General features: G+C 49.8%; 1 protein-coding gene and 1 long non-coding RNA gene across 4 annotated transcripts in view; one reads left to right on the forward strand and one right to left on the reverse strand.

The window, feature by feature from the left end:
* LOC127491712 (uncharacterized) overlaps positions 1–18693 on the forward strand; it is an 87847-nt gene that overhangs the window by 61664 nt on the left and 7490 nt on the right. The gene's annotated exons all lie outside the window — the stretch shown is intronic.
* NRP2 (neuropilin 2) overlaps positions 13939–18693 on the reverse strand; it is a 117386-nt gene continuing 112631 nt past the window's right edge. For both annotated transcript variants that reach the window (XM_008259015.4, XM_008259014.4), the window contains exon 17: positions 13939–17182. In XM_008259015.4, coding sequence (XP_008257237.1) covers positions 16878–17182 — 305 coding nt within the window. In that variant the 3' untranslated portion in view covers positions 13939–16877. The remainder of the gene's footprint in view (positions 17183–18693) is intronic.

Genomic DNA, 18693 nt, shown 5'->3' on the forward strand with positions numbered 1-18693 from the left:
CATTTTGCACCGGATCCTGCAAATTACATAGCCTATTCTGCATATTAGACATGGTTCTTCACTTTGCTTTTTGGATTAACTACGTGTCTTAAAGATCTTTTCTTCCTTATATATAATGGGCTTTCTTTATGTGTATTTATTTGACTACTATTTATTTACTTATTTATTTTACAACATCCCCATAGTCTTTCCTTGAGAATTTATTTATTTTTAAGATTTATTGGGGCCGGCGCTATGGCACAGTGGGTTAAAACCCTGGCATGTAATGCCGGCATCTGATATGGTGCTGGTTCGAGTCCTGGCTGCTCCACTTCCAATCTAGCCCTCTGCTGTGGCCTGGGAAAGCAGTAGAAGATGGCCCAAGTGGTTGGGCCCTGCATCCATGTGGGAGACCCATAAGAAGCTCCTGGCTCCTGGCTTCAGATCAGCCCAGCTCCAGCCGTTGTGGCCATTTGGGGAGTGAAAGAATGCATGGAAGACCTCTCTCTCTCTGCCTCTCTGTAACTCCACTTTCAACACTTTTCAAATATACATATACATATATATATACACACAACACACATACACACACACACACATATATATCTTTTTAAAAAATAAAAAGCTTTATCAATCATTGCTTTACAGATCCTTTAAGGATTCTTGTCCCAATTTTTCAGCCCTTCGATGCTTCCAAAGTTTGGAGACAGAAAAAGACTTAGAAAAGCCACGGAGGGGCTGGCGCCGTGGCTCACTTGGCTAATCCTCCGTCTGTGGTGCCGGCATCCCATATGGGCGCCAGGTTCTAGTCCCGGTTGCTCCTCTTCCAGTCCAGCTCTCTGCTGTGGCCTAGGAGGGCAGTTGAAGATGATGGCCCAAGTGCTTGGGCGCCTGCACCCGCATGGGAGACCAGGAGGAAGCACCTGGCTCCTGGCCTCAGACTGGTGTAGTTCCGGCTGTAACGGCCATTTTGGTGGTGAACCAACGGGAGGAAGACCTTTCTCTCTGTCTCTCTCTCTCACCAACTCTGCCTGTCAAATAAATTAAAAAAAAAAAAAAAAAGCCAAGGAAATCTTCCTCTAGCTGGATCTTCACTCTGCATCTGTGGTTTTAGAAGCCCTCAGTACTGATCCTCATTTCTTTTTTTGGTTAAAAATTAAATTTTTAAATATTTATTTATTTGAATGGGAGAAGGTAAGGGGAGAAAAGAGAGAGAGACAGAAACAGAGAAAGATTTGCTATCTGTTGGTTCTCTTCCTTAATGTCCACAATAGCTGGGGCTGGGCCAGGCCAAAGGCAGGAACCTGGAACTCTATCCGGGTTCCCCACATGGGAGGCAGGGTCCCAACTATTTGAGCCGTCACTAGCTGGCTCCCAAGGCATACATTAGCAGGAAGCTAGAATCTGGGCTTTGGATTGAAACCAGGACTCAAACCCAGGTGCTGCAATATGAGGTGTGGTGTTCCAGGCAGCATCTTAACCAGTGTGCCAGACACCCTCCCTGATTCTCATGTCTTTGCCAGTGAACCCAGTGGCCATGTCTCTACTGCCCATGGTTCTTCGTGTGTCCTCTCCATCCCCACCTTGCTCCACCTTTTAGCCTCGTCCCCTATCCCCACCCCCCGGTCATTTAATTGCTTGGCAAGCAATCATCTAGGCTCCGTGGGTCATAGCAGATTTCTTGTCTTTGCTTCAATCAGGAGAAAAGTACTTTGGGCCGAATGACACAGTGGCCACCAGAGACCCACTCTTTAAACTCCCTTTCCATTCCTTCTGCATTCCCACTAATCATCATTTCTGGACAAAGCCATGGTCATGGCTCAACAATTTGGCTGCTTTTGAGGAGACAGCAGAAGCCCTCCCTCCTAAGGAATCTCTCAGCTGTTAGAAGACACCAGAGTTGTGTTCTGAAACATGTAACTCCTGGCAAAGCAGCCAACAGCTCTGGCTCCATTACAGACCTGTGTCCCCAAGCCCCTTCTGGAGTTCTGGAAGACAGCTCCCTGATTCAGGAAACAGTCCCATGTATTAGGAACTGAGTAATATCCCTTTGGAAAGCGCAGAGTATAAAGTCCCTGTTCCCTGAGAGGCGCTCACCCTTCCTGTCACTGCTGCTGTGGCTGGGATGGGTTTGAAGACATGAATGCAGACTTGATTGTTTGGTACTGGCACAAGTGGCAATGTGGTGATTGCCACCTGCCCCCTATTGAGTCTAGAGTGATGCTGGCAGCTGAGGTCATGTGGCTGCCACCAGACCAGGCCCATCCAACAGCTGGATCGTGCACCCAGGGTCATGCACTCACTCATGTGGTGCAGACACACATGTGAAGACGGGAGCAGAGGGGCGGTGCTGTCGTATAGTAGACTAAGCCTACATCTGCACTGCTGGCATCCCATTTGGGTGCCTGTTCATGTCTTGGCTGCTCCTCTTCTGATCCAGTCCCCTGCTATGGCCTGATAAAGCAGTGGAAGATGGTCCGGGGCTCCTGCACCTGTGTGGGAGACCTGGAAGAAGCTCCTGGCTCTTGGCTTTGAATGGATTCAGCTCTATTCGTTGTAGCCATTTGGGGAGTGAATCAGTGGATGGAAGACCTTTCTTTCTGTTTCTCCCTCTCTTTCTGTCTGTAGCTGTACCTCTCAAATAAGTAAATAAAATCTTTGAAAGGGGGGAGGGAGCAGAGTGGAGAGAAAGTCCACAGGCTTGCTGTGTTACCACTTCTATCCCATACCAGCACAGGAAACCCCAAACCACCCAATGGCTTACTTTCCCTTGTTTCAATCAAGCCATGCCCTTGGCACCTGAGAGGAGGATTAACTAGATGCTAAAAACACACTTTTGGAGTCCAATTGCACTGCCAGGGAAAGCTTCCAGGTGCCCTGAGACTCCACTGGGACAAAACAGGCTACAATTCCAATTAAACACCATATTGAGTGCGTTGGTCTCGGTACACCCTATTTGTTTAGTTTATTTGAATATTTGATAAGAGAAATGCTGGGGGTGGCAAAAAATTAATTAAAATAAGAAAGAATGATCTTAAGAGAGAAAAGGTGGGGGGGGGGAGCTAAAAAGCCATAGACAGCATCTCCCCACACCTGCCAACAATTAATTAAGCACTAATCCATTCTTTATTTCCAACTTGGGCATCTCTGTCCCCTGGACAAAAGAATAAGGTTATTATTTTTTAAATGTCTAATTAGAACACGTTGAAAGACAATCTCTGAAATGGGTTTAGCCAGTGCTAATCGCATGGGCAGTGTGGATGGGAGTTGCTGAGGCGGAGTCTTGGGGCTCTCTGGAATTAGAGAAATCTTCTTTCATCAAAACGCTGAGCCTTTGAGTCCTGTGCTCCCCCACGGTTTGCCATGTGCTGTGTCTAACTCAGGTATCGGCGGCGGCAAGGGCAAGGCAAGAACATCAGCAGTGGTGGGGGTGGGGTTTCCACTGCAGGCGTCCTGGGCTGCCGCTGGAATACGCGAGCGTGTGTATTTTTAATAGCCTTATTGAGACATAGCTCACATACTCTGGAGCTCACCCTGGATTATATTTGAACCCTGTGCAATTAACCGGGGGAAATACAGTACAAACTTTGGACTGAGGTGAGATTGACAATGGACAGAGTTCTTTGAAGGGTCTGTTCCTTCATCCAGGGCAGCACCCGGTGCCTCATGCCTCCCAGAGCCCACGTGGCTGCATCTCCCCCTGTTTTTCTATCACCTGCTTGCCCTTCTCCACTTGAGCAGCTGAGAATCTTTGCCCAAAGTGATTTATGGCTGTGTTGCACTGGGACAGGTCTGACACTGATTGAGTCCCTTATCTCCCACTCTGTGTCCTCCCCGCTGACAGCCGCCCGCTCAGGTATCAATCAGTGCATCGACGCTGTATTCCTGGGTGAGCCAGGGCTGTCAGGGATGCCTTCTGACTGTTGTCTTCATCTGGACTGCCACCTGCCCTGCACGTCCTAGAGGGGTTTTCAAGGCACACAGAGGAGAGGAGGTGCACACAGTGCTCCCTCCAACCGCACCTGCCACTGCTGGGGACGACTCCATGTGTTCTGGACAGATTTGGGGAACATAGTTTCTAAAAGGCAGCACAGGGGCCCCCTTGCTTGCTTCAGCTGCTCCATGTCCAGATCACTGTTGGAAGTTGATGGGGGTGGTAACAGCCTCACCTGCAATTCTGCACCCCTAGAATGCAGTCCTGCCCCCCTTAAAAAGCAACATATGTCCTCTTTTTTAAAAAGTATTTCTTTGAAAGACAGAACGAGAGAGAGAGAGAGAGAGAGAGAGAGAGAGAGAGAGAGTCCAGCCAGGCATCTCTTTGGCTGGACTGGGCCAAGCCAAAGCCAGAAGCGTGGAACTCCATGTGGGTCTCCCATGTGGGTTTCAGGGCCCAGGAATTTGAGCCATCATTTGCAGGTTTCTCAGCCACATTATCAAGCAGCTGGATGGAAAGTGGAGCAGCCAAGGCTCGAACTGACGTCCATATGGGATGCAGGCATCTCAGTCAGTGGCTTAACCCGCTGCGTTACAACGCCAGCTCCCAGCATGTCCTCTTAGCAGGGGCTACAGTGACAGAGGATGCTGTGAAGAAGGTGAGTGAGGGGCGTCCAGCAGAGGGGAGATCTAAAGATGCTAGATGAATACAGGAGTGGAAGGGGTGAGGTGCAGCCGCTGCAGCTCCATGGGGGATAAGAACACAGGGGCCAGGGCTGGTGATGTGGCATAGTGGGTAAAGCCGTCACCTGCAATGCCAGCATCCCTTATGGGCACCGGTTTGAGCTGCTCCACTTCCGATCCAGCTCTCTGCTACAGCCTGGGAAATCAGAAGATAGTCAAATCCTTGGGCCCCTGCAGTCACATGGGCGACCTGGAAGAAGCTCCTGGCTCCTGGCTTTGGATCGGCGCAGCTCCAGCCATTGTGACCATCTGGGGAGTGAACAAGAGGATGGAAGACCTCTCTCTCTCTCTGTCTCTTCCTCTCTGTAACTCTGCCTTTCAAATAAAATAAATCTTTAAAAAAATTAAAAAAAAGAACACAGGGGCTGGGGAAAGCCGCAGGACATCCATCTCAGCCTGGCTTTTGAATCGGCCCCAAATACAGTGACATTTTCTGTTTTGGCTGCTTTGATAAAAGAGGAGAGGAGAAAATGCAGATGGTGACATTCGAGATGGATGGGCTTGGGCAAACCAAGCAGGCGCACGGTGCCGAGAAGGCTGAGGGCAAGGCTCCAGGGTGCACTTCTGGGAGAGACAGGCTCTGTGCTTCTGGAGCCTAGGCTGACCACCCAGAGGCTGAACGTGTAATGCTGCATTGGCTGGCCAGTGCGCTGGGGTGGGCGCTCCTCTGTAGGTTGACATTTGCAATGGAAACTGCACCAGTCCTCTCTGTGGGCAGAGGTTGGCCACAGGGGCAAGGCTCAAGTTTCCTTCAGAAGGCATCTGTGGAAAGCCCATGTCCGCCTTTCCTGGGCCTGGCTGTGCACTTGACTCCTGGCTGGCCCCTCTGCATGTGAATGACTTCCAGGAGGAGCAGAGATCCCATTTGGGAAGAACTATTGCCCCATCTGGCGTGTGCTGGTGACTCCCGGCTAACCTTGCACTTGTGGCCTGTGATTCTTTCATGTGGGAAGTGGTAATTGCAGAAGCGAGATTACGAAGAGGACTGTGTCAAAGACTGCATGTGACACTGACCAGGAAGGGCTTGCAGTCCGCTTGATGTAGGAAGTCCCCACGGCCACCGCAAAACTCGAGGCTCTGTTCCCGTCACCCTGGAACTTGTTGATGCAGAATTGTTCCAAGTCCATTCTACAGTGTCAGTGCAGGCTCCATAGTGACGCCTACTAGGATCCACACCTATGCCCATGAAACGAAAGGAGGAGCCTGGGTGTCTACAGGCATGAGGAACAAGCATGTCTAGGGTGATACTCACACACACACACACACACACACACACATTCCGGATAGGAAATGAGTTTGCATGAGCAGTTAAAAAGCAACTCTTTGTGTTTTGCATGCCACACATAGGTACCAGGCTACCGTGGTCATCGGTGGTGCAGGCTGGTGGAAAGGATCTCAGATAGCATGTAGGTCAAAGCTGCTGCAATGGGCTTTGGCCACCACGGTGACCCCGATCCCTACCCACACCCCCTTTTGATTAGGGTAGCTGAGTTATCTACCCCCACCTCTGGGCTATACTCTCACAATGCAACACAAATTGAAACAGGGGGTGGCAGGCAGAGGCAGTGGGGGCTGTGCTGGGGAGGGGACCCCAGAGCCCTTCCATCTTGCTAATGTAACACTTCTTTACGTGATGGGAACTGAGAGCAGCCTGTAACGAATTTCTCCTCCTGTAATCAGTCACCAGCGCATTGTGACCTGCGTGTTTTTGCTGTGCTACGCATTTCCAGACTTTCACAGGGGCTTGTCAGCACCTAGTAAAAATGAATTGGACACGACCCATCTCTTCGTGCGATGCCCTCCCCAGCTGCCTTTCGTCTCGGTTGAGAGAAGGAGTAGGTGGAACCACCTGGCACGGCAGCCGTAGATCTGGGGCTGTGATGTGATTCCAGCCCCCCCCACTTTGTAGGCGGTTAATGCACATGTGCCAGGGCTGTGGCACTCTTGTTACCCTGAGCCATGTTCTTTGGTCCAAATGGCTCCAAAGTGGCCTTTGCCGTTTGCACCTGTTGTTTCTTGCTGCAAATGAACTGTGCAGGCAGTTTCCTTCTATGGGAAGGCATGGGTGCAAATGGTAGTACAATTAGGCATCTGCCACCCCCATGGGTTCTTACCAACTCCGGTGTAAAGACCCACTGATGGCAGGGGACAAGGCTATCGTCTGAGTCAGACACACAAGTGTCACCATCTGCAACTGTAATTCCAGCCACGTGGTCAATCGTAAGCAGGGGTTCACAGCCAGCTTTTACTGCATTTGGGGCTCATGATGATTAAACAACAGATGGGAAACCCAGCCAAGATTTCTAATCTCTACCTCCTCGCTGATGGAGTGCGTGAGGGCGGAGGCAGTCACTTCATGGCCTCTCTCTGTGGTTGAACCTATAATTAGGGAAGGCATTACTCCTCTGATTTTCCACCATGGTTTCTGTACTTTTGTTCTTGTCAGAATATAGGCAGTTATTTTTGGCTTGGAAAATATGGCCTCTGGATCCCGGGAAGGTCCTAGGAAGTCCATGGTGCAGAGGAAGCTTCTCAACTAGAATGAACAGGTGAAGTTCAGAACAATCGGCTGCACGAGAGGAGCCAAAAAAACCACGAGCAGATCTTCAGATGAAGCATGCCCCGAGTATTAAAATGGATATTGAACTTTCTAATTATTTATTTTTATTTATTTGAAAGGTGGAGGGACTGACACACACACACACACACACACACACACTGACAGAGAGTGCTGGTTCACTTCCCAGATGCTTGTAACAGCCAGGGTTGGGCTAGGCTGAAGTCACGAGCTAGGAATTACATCCAGGTCTTCCACATGGGTGGTAGAGGCCCAGGCAGACCACCACTGGCTGCCTCCCTGGTGTGCACATTAGGAGGAAGCTGGAAGCAGGAACAGAGCCAGGTCTGGAACCCAGGCACTCTGGTACAGAACGTGAGTGTCCCAAGTGGTGGATTAATATGTGCACCAAATGCCTGCTACAGTGTAATTTTTGAAAAGCAAGGTGCTTTTTTTTGTGGTATAAACTACATAAAATGAAGTTACCATTTAACCATGTTGAGGTGTACCAGTCAGTGGAATTCAGTCAATTCACAATGTTGTGCAACAATCACTAATATCCATTTCTGGAACTTTCCCAGTGACCTAAACAGAAACTCCATGTTCATTAAATAATCACTCCCCATACCTGCTTTCCCCTGTCCTCTGATGTCCTCTAATGTATTTTCTGTCTCTATGAATTTGGTACCTCATGTAAGTGGAATTGTAAATTTGTCTTCTTGTATCTGGTTTCTTTCACTTAGCATATTTTCAAGGTCTATCTATGTTATACCATGTCATTTTTTTAAGGTTGAATACTATTTCATAGTACGGGGGTATTTGAAAAGTTCATGGAAATGCATATTATGAAAAAACTATGCATGGTTTTCAAAAAAATTTTGCACCCAAATAAATGTATCTTTTAATCCAATTTTCCATGAACTGTTTGAAGAACCCTTGCATGATCACACCACATTTTGTTTAGTCATTCATCTGTTGATGGGTATTTGAGTCATGGCTGCCTTTTGGCTATTGTGGATAATGCTGTCATGAACCTGGGCACGCAGGCATCTATTTGAGTAACTGCGTTCAATTATTTTGGGTACATATATCTAAAGGTGGAACTGTTGTCGAATCACACGGCGATGCTATGTCTAACAGTTTCAGCAACTACCACGCTGTTTTCCACAGTGGCCGCGTAGGGCATTTCTTTTAATTTGCTCTGTCTGGCAACCTTCCAAACGTTTCAACAGAATTTTAATCCAAATGTTGTATTTAATGTAAATTATCATACTTAAGCAGGAACTTACAGTGCCCATCTCCATGTTGGAAGATGTGGGCATCAGCTCTCAGTCCTGGCTCTTGGAAAACATCTTGCACATCTTCCACAACAGAAAAGCACAGTGAAGCTTCCTTGTGAAGTAGAAGCAATAACAACAGTGACGCACAGATAGCGATAAGTGGACACACTGGGGAGCTCGCTGCTTGTCGCAAGGGGAATTTGTACAAGTCACTCATGCAGCCTTTCAGCTTCTCTTATGCATGCAAATACGTGCCTGGTGTGAGCTGGGGGTCCCAACGCAAGGGTAAATGAGATGCTACTCCCCACCCCTACTTAGTTGTAGCCAGGTTTGCCTGGACCTCTGCAGATCTGCAGGTACCAGCCCAGCTCTTCTACCTGCCACGCTCTCCACCCTGCCCTGCCCGCTCAGGTGGCTCACCCAGGGTCAGTTCCCAGGGGGCATGATGGTCAGCTTGATTGGGCATGCACTACGGTTCTCTGCTCTTTGCAGCTCTTGACACATTGTTAAAGTTGTGTGGTCATTTGAGTCACTTACATCTCTTTGTAGACCGACTGTAAGCTCCAGGTCACTTTGCTTATCATTGTCTCCCAGCCCAAGCATTTAATATAAAACATGTTGGCTCTGTAAATGAGTATCTGCATAAATTCTTCCCTCAAGAAGTGAAGGGAGACAAGTAAGCCTATCAATTTCTATGTAAACAGGAATGAGGGGCTTGGGGAAGAGAGCAGTTGTGCTGTGGGGGAGCTGGGACTGGGGGCTAGCTCCAGGAGAAAGCCCGAAGATGCCATCCCCAGCATCTCTGCAGAAAAAGCATCCAAGGGAACCAACAGGAGAGAGCATGTGCAGAGCTTTGTCCTCACTGCGCTGTACAACACAGACAGAAACAAACACAATCGCTCCATGGGCGAGGATCCCATCGCTGGGGGCAGAAAAGCCACTCAGCTCCAAGGGCCCCCCTCACTGATGCCACACGGTTTTCCCCCGGTCACACATGGTGGCTGGGGTTGGGGCAGAACTGGAATCTTGAGTCCTGGTCCCCTAGCTCTGGGACCAGCATTCTCCCACCTCCTCAGCCTGTCCAAGTTCAAGGGGAGGGGAACACTGGGGATTTAAAAGCCCTGTCTTTCTTTGAACTGCCTCCCGCGTCAGAAGAAAAGCACTGTCTGGGAAGGGAGCTGTATGCTTCAGGAGAGGTGAGGTGAGGGGAAAAGGAGAAAGAAGACCAGTCCGGAAGGGCCGCCTGCCATGCTCCGGAGTCAGGGCCCTGTCAGGGCTTGGCACTGCAGAGGGCAGCCAGTGGGCGCTCGGGAAGGCTGCACTTCAATTCCCAGCGGAGGCAGTCAAGGACTTGGAGATGAGATTGATTAGTGGAACTGCGCTCCAAGCCGGCAACCTGGCCCTGCCGTTGGTTCCCAGAAGCCTGGGGGCTGTGGAAGCCGCAGCCGGCTCCTCACAAACACGGCTGCGCTGTGTCCAGGGGAGGCTGTTCCCACCTCAGGGGCAGAGGAGCGGCCACACCTGGCCGCAGCCACCGGGCCGGCTGCTTTGGTGAGATGCTGAGGACTGAATGCCCCCCAAGTCCTCACACTTCCAGTGCCAGGCCCCAAGCCTTTCCCTCTGTGGGCGGGGAGCTTTCTGCAGAGGACTGAGTGCACCTGTGTGCACAGGGGCCTCGCAGGGCCTCAGGTCAGGGTTTCCCTGCTTGGCTGGGTCCTGGGCAGAGAGGGGCAGCCTGCCCCACTGGGGCCACTCTGCAGGAGAAGGCACGAGGAAGGGCTCAGGTACACTGCAGTCGGGTGGGACATGTTCCCTTAGCAAGAGCCACTTCCAGCATTAGTAAACTGACAGTGACAGGAGCAGCCCTTTCTCATCACACACACACACACACACACACACACACACACACACACGTCCCCCTGGGCTTTCTGGAAGGGAGGGGAGAGGAAACAGGTGTCACTCTGTGTGGATAAGCCACAGAAACCACTTGGCTCGCAGCTCCTTCCCACCCCCAGCCCCTGCCAAGGTCTAGCGCTCTGGTCTCCAGGGAGCACATGGAAGGCACGTCCTTTGTCCAGGAGCCATCTCTCAGGGGCACCAAGACAACTGAGGAATAAGGAGGACCAGCCTATAGGGGTGGGCAGGGAGCAGGCAAGGGAGGCTGGAGGTCAGGCAGGCTCTGTCTTGCTTCACTACTGCGGGGTCACCAGGCTTCTTGTTGATGAGAATGGGCATTCAAGTTCCCGGGAGGCTCCTGGCTGGACCACAAGGTAGCTCTGAAGACCCCCAACAGGTGGCATTTCCTTAACCAAACACCTCTCCCACGCCATCCCATAGCCTGTGCCCTGTTGGGGGAAAACATTTTTCTCAGAAATCCTGTTGAGCTCAGCCTGGGATTAGAGTCTGCAGCCTGTGAGGATCGGAGTCATCTTTCAACCTCTTCTTCAGGGTCCCCTCCTACCCCTCCCCCATTGCCGCTGCCACCATTGCGCCATTGCCGGGGCGGGAGGCGGCCTCAGCCTCCAGATGGGTCCTGTTTTGCTCAAGGATGGTTCTGTTCCAACTGTGTTTCCCTGGCCTGCCGGCTTTCCCTGAGGATCATGTAAACATTTCCAGAAGGATGCAGATAAGAAAAAGAAAAAGATCTTACGTAAACACTGCATGGCCAGGGACCAGGAGATATTATTAGTTTACTGGGGCTTTAAAAATACCCAAATCCTCAACTAAAAGAAAGGGGAAATTCGCTTTCATTTGATCCTCTGTTCTGTGGCGAGGGTCAGTGATCCCATAGAACCAGACGGCTCAGGAGATGCTGCATATCATGACGATCATTGGAGGGGCAGAGAGGGAAGTGGCAGACTTGACCTTGGTGGGTAGAGGAAAGGGGACTGCCCTGCCTATAAGTTAAGAAAAACTTGGGGCCTGTAGTGTGGCATAGTGGGTGAAGCTGTAACCTGTGATGCTGGCATCTCAGAGGGGTGCCGGTTCGTGTCCCAGCTGCTCCTCTTCCAATCCGGTTACCTACTAATGGCCTGGGAAAATCACCAGAAGATGGCCCAAGGGTTTGGGCTCCTGACACCCATGTGGGAGACCTGGATGAAGCTCCTGGCTCCTGCCTTTGGCATGGCCCAGTCCTGACCGTTGCAGCCATTTGGGGAGTGAACCAGTGGATTGAAGATCTCTCTCTCTGTCTCTCCTTCTATCTCTGTAACTCTGACTTTCAAATAAATAAATAAATCTTTTAAAAAAAGAACCCCAAAAAACTGAAAAATGATATACATGTGAGAGGACCTCCTATAGCCTTAGTGGTGCCGTGCGAACAAGCTCTTACCCGCTCCCCAGGCTCATGGCAAGTGCTCCCCCCGATCTGGGGTCATGCTCTCCTTGCACTGCTTTGTGTTCCTAGGAGTACATCAAGCCTGTTCCCACAGCAAGATCTTTATATGTTGTTTGCAAACCTGCAAAGTCTTTCCCAGGTGCTTTGCTTATCTCGTCCCTCTGTATCCCTTCAGGTTTTAGCTTAAGCATCACCTTCTCAGAAACACCCTCCAGTATCACCCATTTAGAGGGAGGTATCCTATTCATCTTCTGTCAGAGCTACCTGATAATTGCATCGTGGCATTTATGGGAACCAGCCATTACCTTACGTGTTTGGCTGTTTACTTTCTGTACCTCTCACTGGATTGTAAACTACAGGAGCTCATAAAATCAAGAAGTACTTCAACACATTTGGTGAGTAAGTGTTTGGACCAGTTTTCCTTTTGGGGATGCACAGAGCCTCAGGATGGGGACACATTGAGCTCCAGTTCATAGGTTCTATAGGGAGAGGCTCTTAATAAATTCTTGCCTGGGAATTGTACTTTCTCAGAGTGTGAGGTCATGCTTCCTAACAGCAGGGACACGTTCCGGTGAATGTGACATCACATGTTTCTGTGCAAACACTGTACAGGGCACCTACACAAGCTAAGCTATGACGTCACCAGGTTGCATTTGCACTTTGTTGTGGATGTCTTGTGGTCCATGATGAACTGGGCGTCCTTTGACTTATTCTGGCCTAAGTCTAGTTTGTTTTGAATACAGTAATCAAAAAAATTCTTTTTTTAAAAAAACTTTTATTTATTTGAAAGAACTACAGAGAGGGAGAGACAGAGAAATCTTCCATCTGTTGGTTCTTTTTTTTATTTATTTGACAGGTGGAGTTATAGACAGTGAGAGAGAGACAGAGAGACAGAGAGAAAGGTCTTCCTTCTGTTGGTTCACTCCCCAAATGGCTGCTACAGCCGGCGCTGCACCTATCTGAAGCCAGGAACTTCTTCCTGGTGTCCCATGCAGGTGCAGGGCCCAAGCCCTTGGGCCATCCTCCACTACCCTCCCAGGCCACAGCAGAGAGCTGGACCGGAAGAGGAGCAACCAAGACTATAACCCAGAGCCCATATGGGATGCCGGCGCCACAGGCGGAGGATTAACCAAGTGAGCCACGGTGCTGGCCCGACCATCTGTTGGTTCTTAAACTTGCAAGTGCTTCCCAGTCTCCTGGGAGGCTTGTGGACATGTAGACACCGAGGCAGGCACCACTGTCTCTGATTCAGATCTGAGCTGGAGCCGGGGAGTCTGCACCTCTGACACATTGCTGGATAATGCCGATGCTGCTGGCCTGGGCCCCCACTTTGAGAAGCACCATGGTAGATGTCAGAATCACCAGAGACAGAGATGGTCCACAGTCTGAGCACAAAAGCAGCACCAAAGAATCTGAGGTTGCCAGGCCTGGTGGTATCTAAGGCAGGAGGAGGGTTTACAGCGAGCACAGCCTCTGGATCCTGAAAGGCCGGACGCTGAGTTAATTCAGCCCACGTGGCCAGGTGACCCATCCCCCACCCCCACCGCTTCATTTTCTAAAGAAGTCAAGCAGTCGGCCTATTCAGTCCAGTGTTGAGAAACGTGGATCCAAGGGAAGAACCAAGCATCTTAGCTTGCCCATGATGGAGCGGTGCCAGGGTCTGAATGTGTGTGTCCTCGCTGAAGCTCTACATTAAAGCCCTAAGCCCCACTGTGGCGGTGTTAGGATGTGGAGCCTTTGGATGGTCGGGAGAGTGGATTCTCCTGTTGGGATCAGTGCTGTTAGAGGGAGACAGAAGGCTCTCACCAGGGAAAGGCCAAGTGGACCCAGAGTGGAGGCTGCTCTCGCCAGGCTATGAGGGGAGTCCTCACCAGCCATGGGGTCTACAGGGACCCTGATTTTGGTCGTCCCAGCCTCTAGAACTGTGATAAATAAATGTCTGTTGTTTAAGCCACCCAGTCTATAGCAACCCAAGCTGACTCAGACCAGGGGTTTCCTAAGACAATGGGCTTCCAGTTCTAAAAACTACGAAAGGCTATGGCCCATGGGGTTGACTTGGTCATCCAAGTCCCACTTCTCTTTGTCCCCAGAAAGACAAACCAGAAAAATACCTCTGGTATAATGTTTATTTAAATAGTAATTTTAAAAAGTCTTTATACAAATCATATAAACACAGTTTGACATTGTTGTTCTTTTCTTTACATTGAAGAATCACAGTAAAAGCTCTCAAGTTCCCGTGATCTGGCTCAGCCAGCGAATGGTCGAATACCTTTAACTGCAAACCCTGGAAAAGCCAACCTCCTGTGTATCAGTTTGCCTTCCCCCCTCATTTTCTGGTCGCTCATGCTCCTTCCTTGTATCCTCATCCCTGTCAAGTCCCCATCCCCAGCAAGGAGAGAAAGCAACCCTGCGTTCCTGTTGACGGCCTTGTCTGGGAGAGCTGGGAGGTAATGTGTCATTCAGTACAAGGCAAAGAGGAGCTCAATACTGTGAGTGGGATTTCCCGAAGGGAATGACTCAGGAGATGGGTCAGTAGCCTACCTGCAGAGAGCGACAAGTGCACCAAGGCGGCCTTCTGGCAGAGTTTCAGTTGAGCCCAGGTGTTTTGCTCTATGCCTTAGGACAGACCAGCTTCCAGCCTGGATGAGGTATCTCCATGGAGCCTGAGGACCCTATTCTGTTCAGCATTCAGGGCCCAGGGTGGGTCTCTAATCAGCTGATGGTGAAAATGGAGCTTCTAGGGGGATGCAGGTTGTACAATAACATAGAGGAGACCTGTGGGCCTGAGGCAGGGCTGGTCTTCAGGGAATTACAAATGACCCACTGGGCGTGAGAAGGCCAGGACTCCCCCAGAGTAGGCTTCTGCACTCCTCTTCTGCTGCAGGCTACTTCTAGCCTCGTGAACACTGAGCTGCACGGGAGGGTGTAGAGGAGGAGGGGCTTAACAAGAAACTGACATCTGCTGCACACTCAGCTCAGGGGGCTCCTAATACTAAACGCTTGGGGCTTGACAGCTTCACTTTTCACCTCTAACTACCACTGGGCCCACAAGTGCCAAGATCAGCAGCCCCAGGTCAAAGTCACAATAGCACCACCGAGTCCCACGTGACCATTCACATACACAGTAGACACAGAGAACTCAAAGGTGCGTGAAGACACACACACAGGGATAAATAGCTGTCAGAATGGAGTCTCCCTCTCTGCACACCACACACTGTGACATTGCCATCTGCACTAGCATCTTCGTAAGTTACTGTTTAAAGGAATCAGCCGGTCCCATTCACCTTTCACTTTTCCACTGGGTAGGAGACAAACAAAATTGTAGGTGACCATAGCAGCAAAATGGTCTGACAGTTTATTACCCATACGCAGCAGACTGGGCACGCTGGTTGGGTTTTTAAAGTCTTTCTAGCACATAGGCGATCCTTAGGCATTAACATGAAAGCAAGATTTGCATCTTGATGCAGACAATCTTACCCTTCATACAATTTCATTCTATTCCTGGTGCTTCCCTTTCTAGATTAGTTGAGAGTGATCGAGGGCTCTGACTGCCGCGCGGGTAGCAGGACTCACTCCATTGGTAGGATCAGCGGTGAGTTAGGGGAACGGGGAATGGAGCCATGGAGGTTCGGGAAGGTAGAATGCCTCAACTTGTCAGATACTCACGGATGTCTACATAGAGGGAGATACATTTTTCTTTGCTTTTCAAGGCACTTAATAAAAAACACATAAATTGATGTGTGGTATGTGTGTGTGTGTGCGTGTGTGTGTGTGAGTGAAGAGCCCAAGTGTCTCTGGGATTGGAGCAGTGTGGTTGGCATTTTTGGCACACAGTGTTTGCAGACTGCTGGTTCATATCAGCGTGTGCTCACGCTCCCAGAAAGCTGAAGTGGTGGCTGGACCCTGAAGGGGGAATCAGTGTTTACCAGCCTATTAGAGAAAATGATTCATGCAAACGTGCATCTACAATGCTCAGCCGGTGCCATCACAGGCCACAGAGGCACAACCGTTCTCCATCCAGGGGTCACCAGTCACTGCATGCCACTGAGAATAGCAAGCAATGCCATTTCCAAAGCTTAGAGAACTGAAAAACTCGTGTGTGTATGTGTGTGTGTGTGTGTGTGAAAGAGACAGAGAGAGCACATGTGTATGTGTCTTTTTCTGTGTTTTACAAAAATAAAGAGGAGGGAAAAGAAAAGGCAAAACCACTCCCAGAGGCCCCGGAAAGGAAGCCTCACAGCCACAAACTCTGGGTCTAGCTTCAGTGAATGGCTCCTGCTCGTAAAGCACTTTAAGGCTCATCCGCTTCCACTGGTTTTGACATGTGACGTTTCCTTTCTGGTTTGTTTTCCATCGCATGGAAGAAAGAGCTGTTCAGGCTGACCCTAACATGGCGATTTTTCCCCTGGATACAAAAAGTTAAAGGCAACAACATCCTACTTCAATGCTAGGCGTGCCACCGCGGCTTGTAGGGTTGGCTGGCAGAACCTACACAGCAGAAAATCCCTTAAGTCAGACGAGCAGAGGATGGGGTAAGCCGGACAGCTTCCTTTTGAGTTTTATTTCTGAAGGTGGAAAGGCTGAAAAGACCCTTTGCTCTTCAAGTGTTGATTAGAGAGAGACAGCAGAGAATACAGATCCCTGCTGCCCTTCTGTGCTGGCAAAGTCATTCTCTTCTTCTGCCTCTTTGAGTTGCTCACAGACCAAAGAAATCAAACATAACAACGGCAATCATAACAAAGAACTCACAAACAAAATAGAACTGTGACCCCAAAGAGATGAACTCCAGTCTTTGTTCCAGCAGAGAACACAGCTTGGTTGCTGCAGTGACTCAGCCACTGTGGTCCTGGGTAGGCAACAGCCTCCTTCGCGGCTGCACCTGCCTTCCTCCCTCGACTCGCCTGTCTGTCCTGTCCACACCTTCAGTATTCTGGATCGGTTTGATCGCGATTATGGCATTCAGTTTCCCAAGGAAAAGAAAGTGTCCTCGTCACCACCAGCCCCTCTCACTGGAATGAAACGTCAGATGTGATGCAGGTGCAATCCGTCACGCCTCTGAGCAGCACTTCTGGTGGTTCATCTTGACCTTGTGCTTGAGGCCGTCGTAGAGCTCGAAGTTGTAGTTCTCCAGCGTGGTGCAGCTGCGGGAGCTCAGGCCTGAGTAGGAACAGGTGCAGTAGAGCAGCAGCCCCGCACAAGTGGCCCCCAGGAGGACACCCAGTGAGCTCATGGCGATGATGGTGATGAGGATAGGATCCAGCGTGTAGAGCCAGCTCTTCTCTTTGTCAGCTGAGGGGGCACCGGCTCCTGAGGTTGGGGAAGAAGAGTTGCCCCAGTCTACCTCGTACTCATCTGTGACATAAAACACACATGAGAGATTGCAGGTGCTGCTTTTTTCAGGGTGAAAGAACTGCGCCTCTGCAGCCCTGAGCTCTTCAGAGCATAGCAGTCAGCAGCAGGAGCTCTGGAAATCAACTGCCTGGGGTTCCAGTCCTGCCATGCTGTGTAATTTGGGGCAAGTGATTTAAATGGCTCTTGCCTCAGTTCTCTCATATGCAGAATGGGAATATTAATAACATCTCCCTCACTGGCTTGTTAGGGGGATGACAGGAACTAATCTTTGGGTGTCTAGGACGTAGTAAGTGCTTTCCAAATAGCTGATATTTAAATGATTTGGTTTACATTCGGTGAGCTCAGATTTCAACAGGCTCTTCCAGGTGGCTTTGGAATACCTGGTGGCCTGTGTCCCAGGCATCCCTCTTTGACTCCTCATCCATCACTTCCAGTTGCTTCAAGTTCAATCAAAGGACAGGCTGGGACTATTGCACATGACAAATTTCTCAATTTAGCATTTGTAGCCATTTAAACAGCAGTTTCTTTCTGTTCACCACATCACCCCAGACTTGGGTCTTCCCTTATTGTTATGGGTTGAATCATGTCTGCCCCACTCAACCCCAACTCATGTTGAAGTGCTAACACCCTGTATTTCAGATACTGCAGACCAGGTCTTTACAGAGGTAATCAAGCTACAAAGAGGCCATTGGGGGGTGATTGCACAAGGCAGAATGGCATTCAACGTGACAACCTGACAATGACCTCCAACAGCTCAAGGAGAGAGGCCTAGAATTGCTCCTTTCTCTGCAGCCCTCAGAAGGAACCAACCCTGTTGACAACCTGATCTTGAAACCGTGACCACAGAAAGGGGGTACCCCGTCATGGCAGCCATCCCCACTAACATGGCTGCATTTCTGTAGTTTGGCCAAGGCATGAGCAATCCAGGGCTCATTTTTACAGATCTCCTAATAATCCCATGAAGATACAGCATGATGTTACATTTTTTTTTAATAGGTGAATCAACAAGCTTAGAGAAATGAGATCCCTAGGTAACTCACTCCAGGTCACAGAGTTAGCGAGCTAACCAAGGGTAGGAATCAGGCTTTCTGCATCCTCATCCCTTACTCTTTCTATTCCATCAAAGTGCTTGTGCTGCTTGATCTATTGCAGCCTCACCATGTAGGTCAGTCGTGCACTTTTGCCCATAAAAGGCGCGTTGGACTGAGCTTTGCAGGGAGAGTCTGCAGGCAGTTAACAAGGTGCTGTTTGGGTTAGTCACTCCAGTTTCTATAACTACACTTCAAGTTTTTGATTAAGGTCAGGTTCAAAGCAGCTGCTCTATAAACTGCTCTTCTTAAACGCATCAATCTTGGTCGAAAGTTGTTCTCTGAGTGGAATCTTCTGTTGAGTCTCTTGGAGACCCGCACTGTTCAGAGTCCAGGGAAGAAATTACCCCAATGTGTTTGCTTAGCCACCCTCCAGTTAGGAGTCTTGTGTCAGCCTCTTACAGCATGTGTATTTGAAGTGGA

The sequence above is a fragment of the Oryctolagus cuniculus genome, chromosome 3 (genome assembly GCF_964237555.1).
Source record: "Oryctolagus cuniculus chromosome 3, mOryCun1.1, whole genome shotgun sequence".
NCBI lineage: Eukaryota > Metazoa > Chordata > Mammalia > Lagomorpha > Leporidae > Oryctolagus > Oryctolagus cuniculus.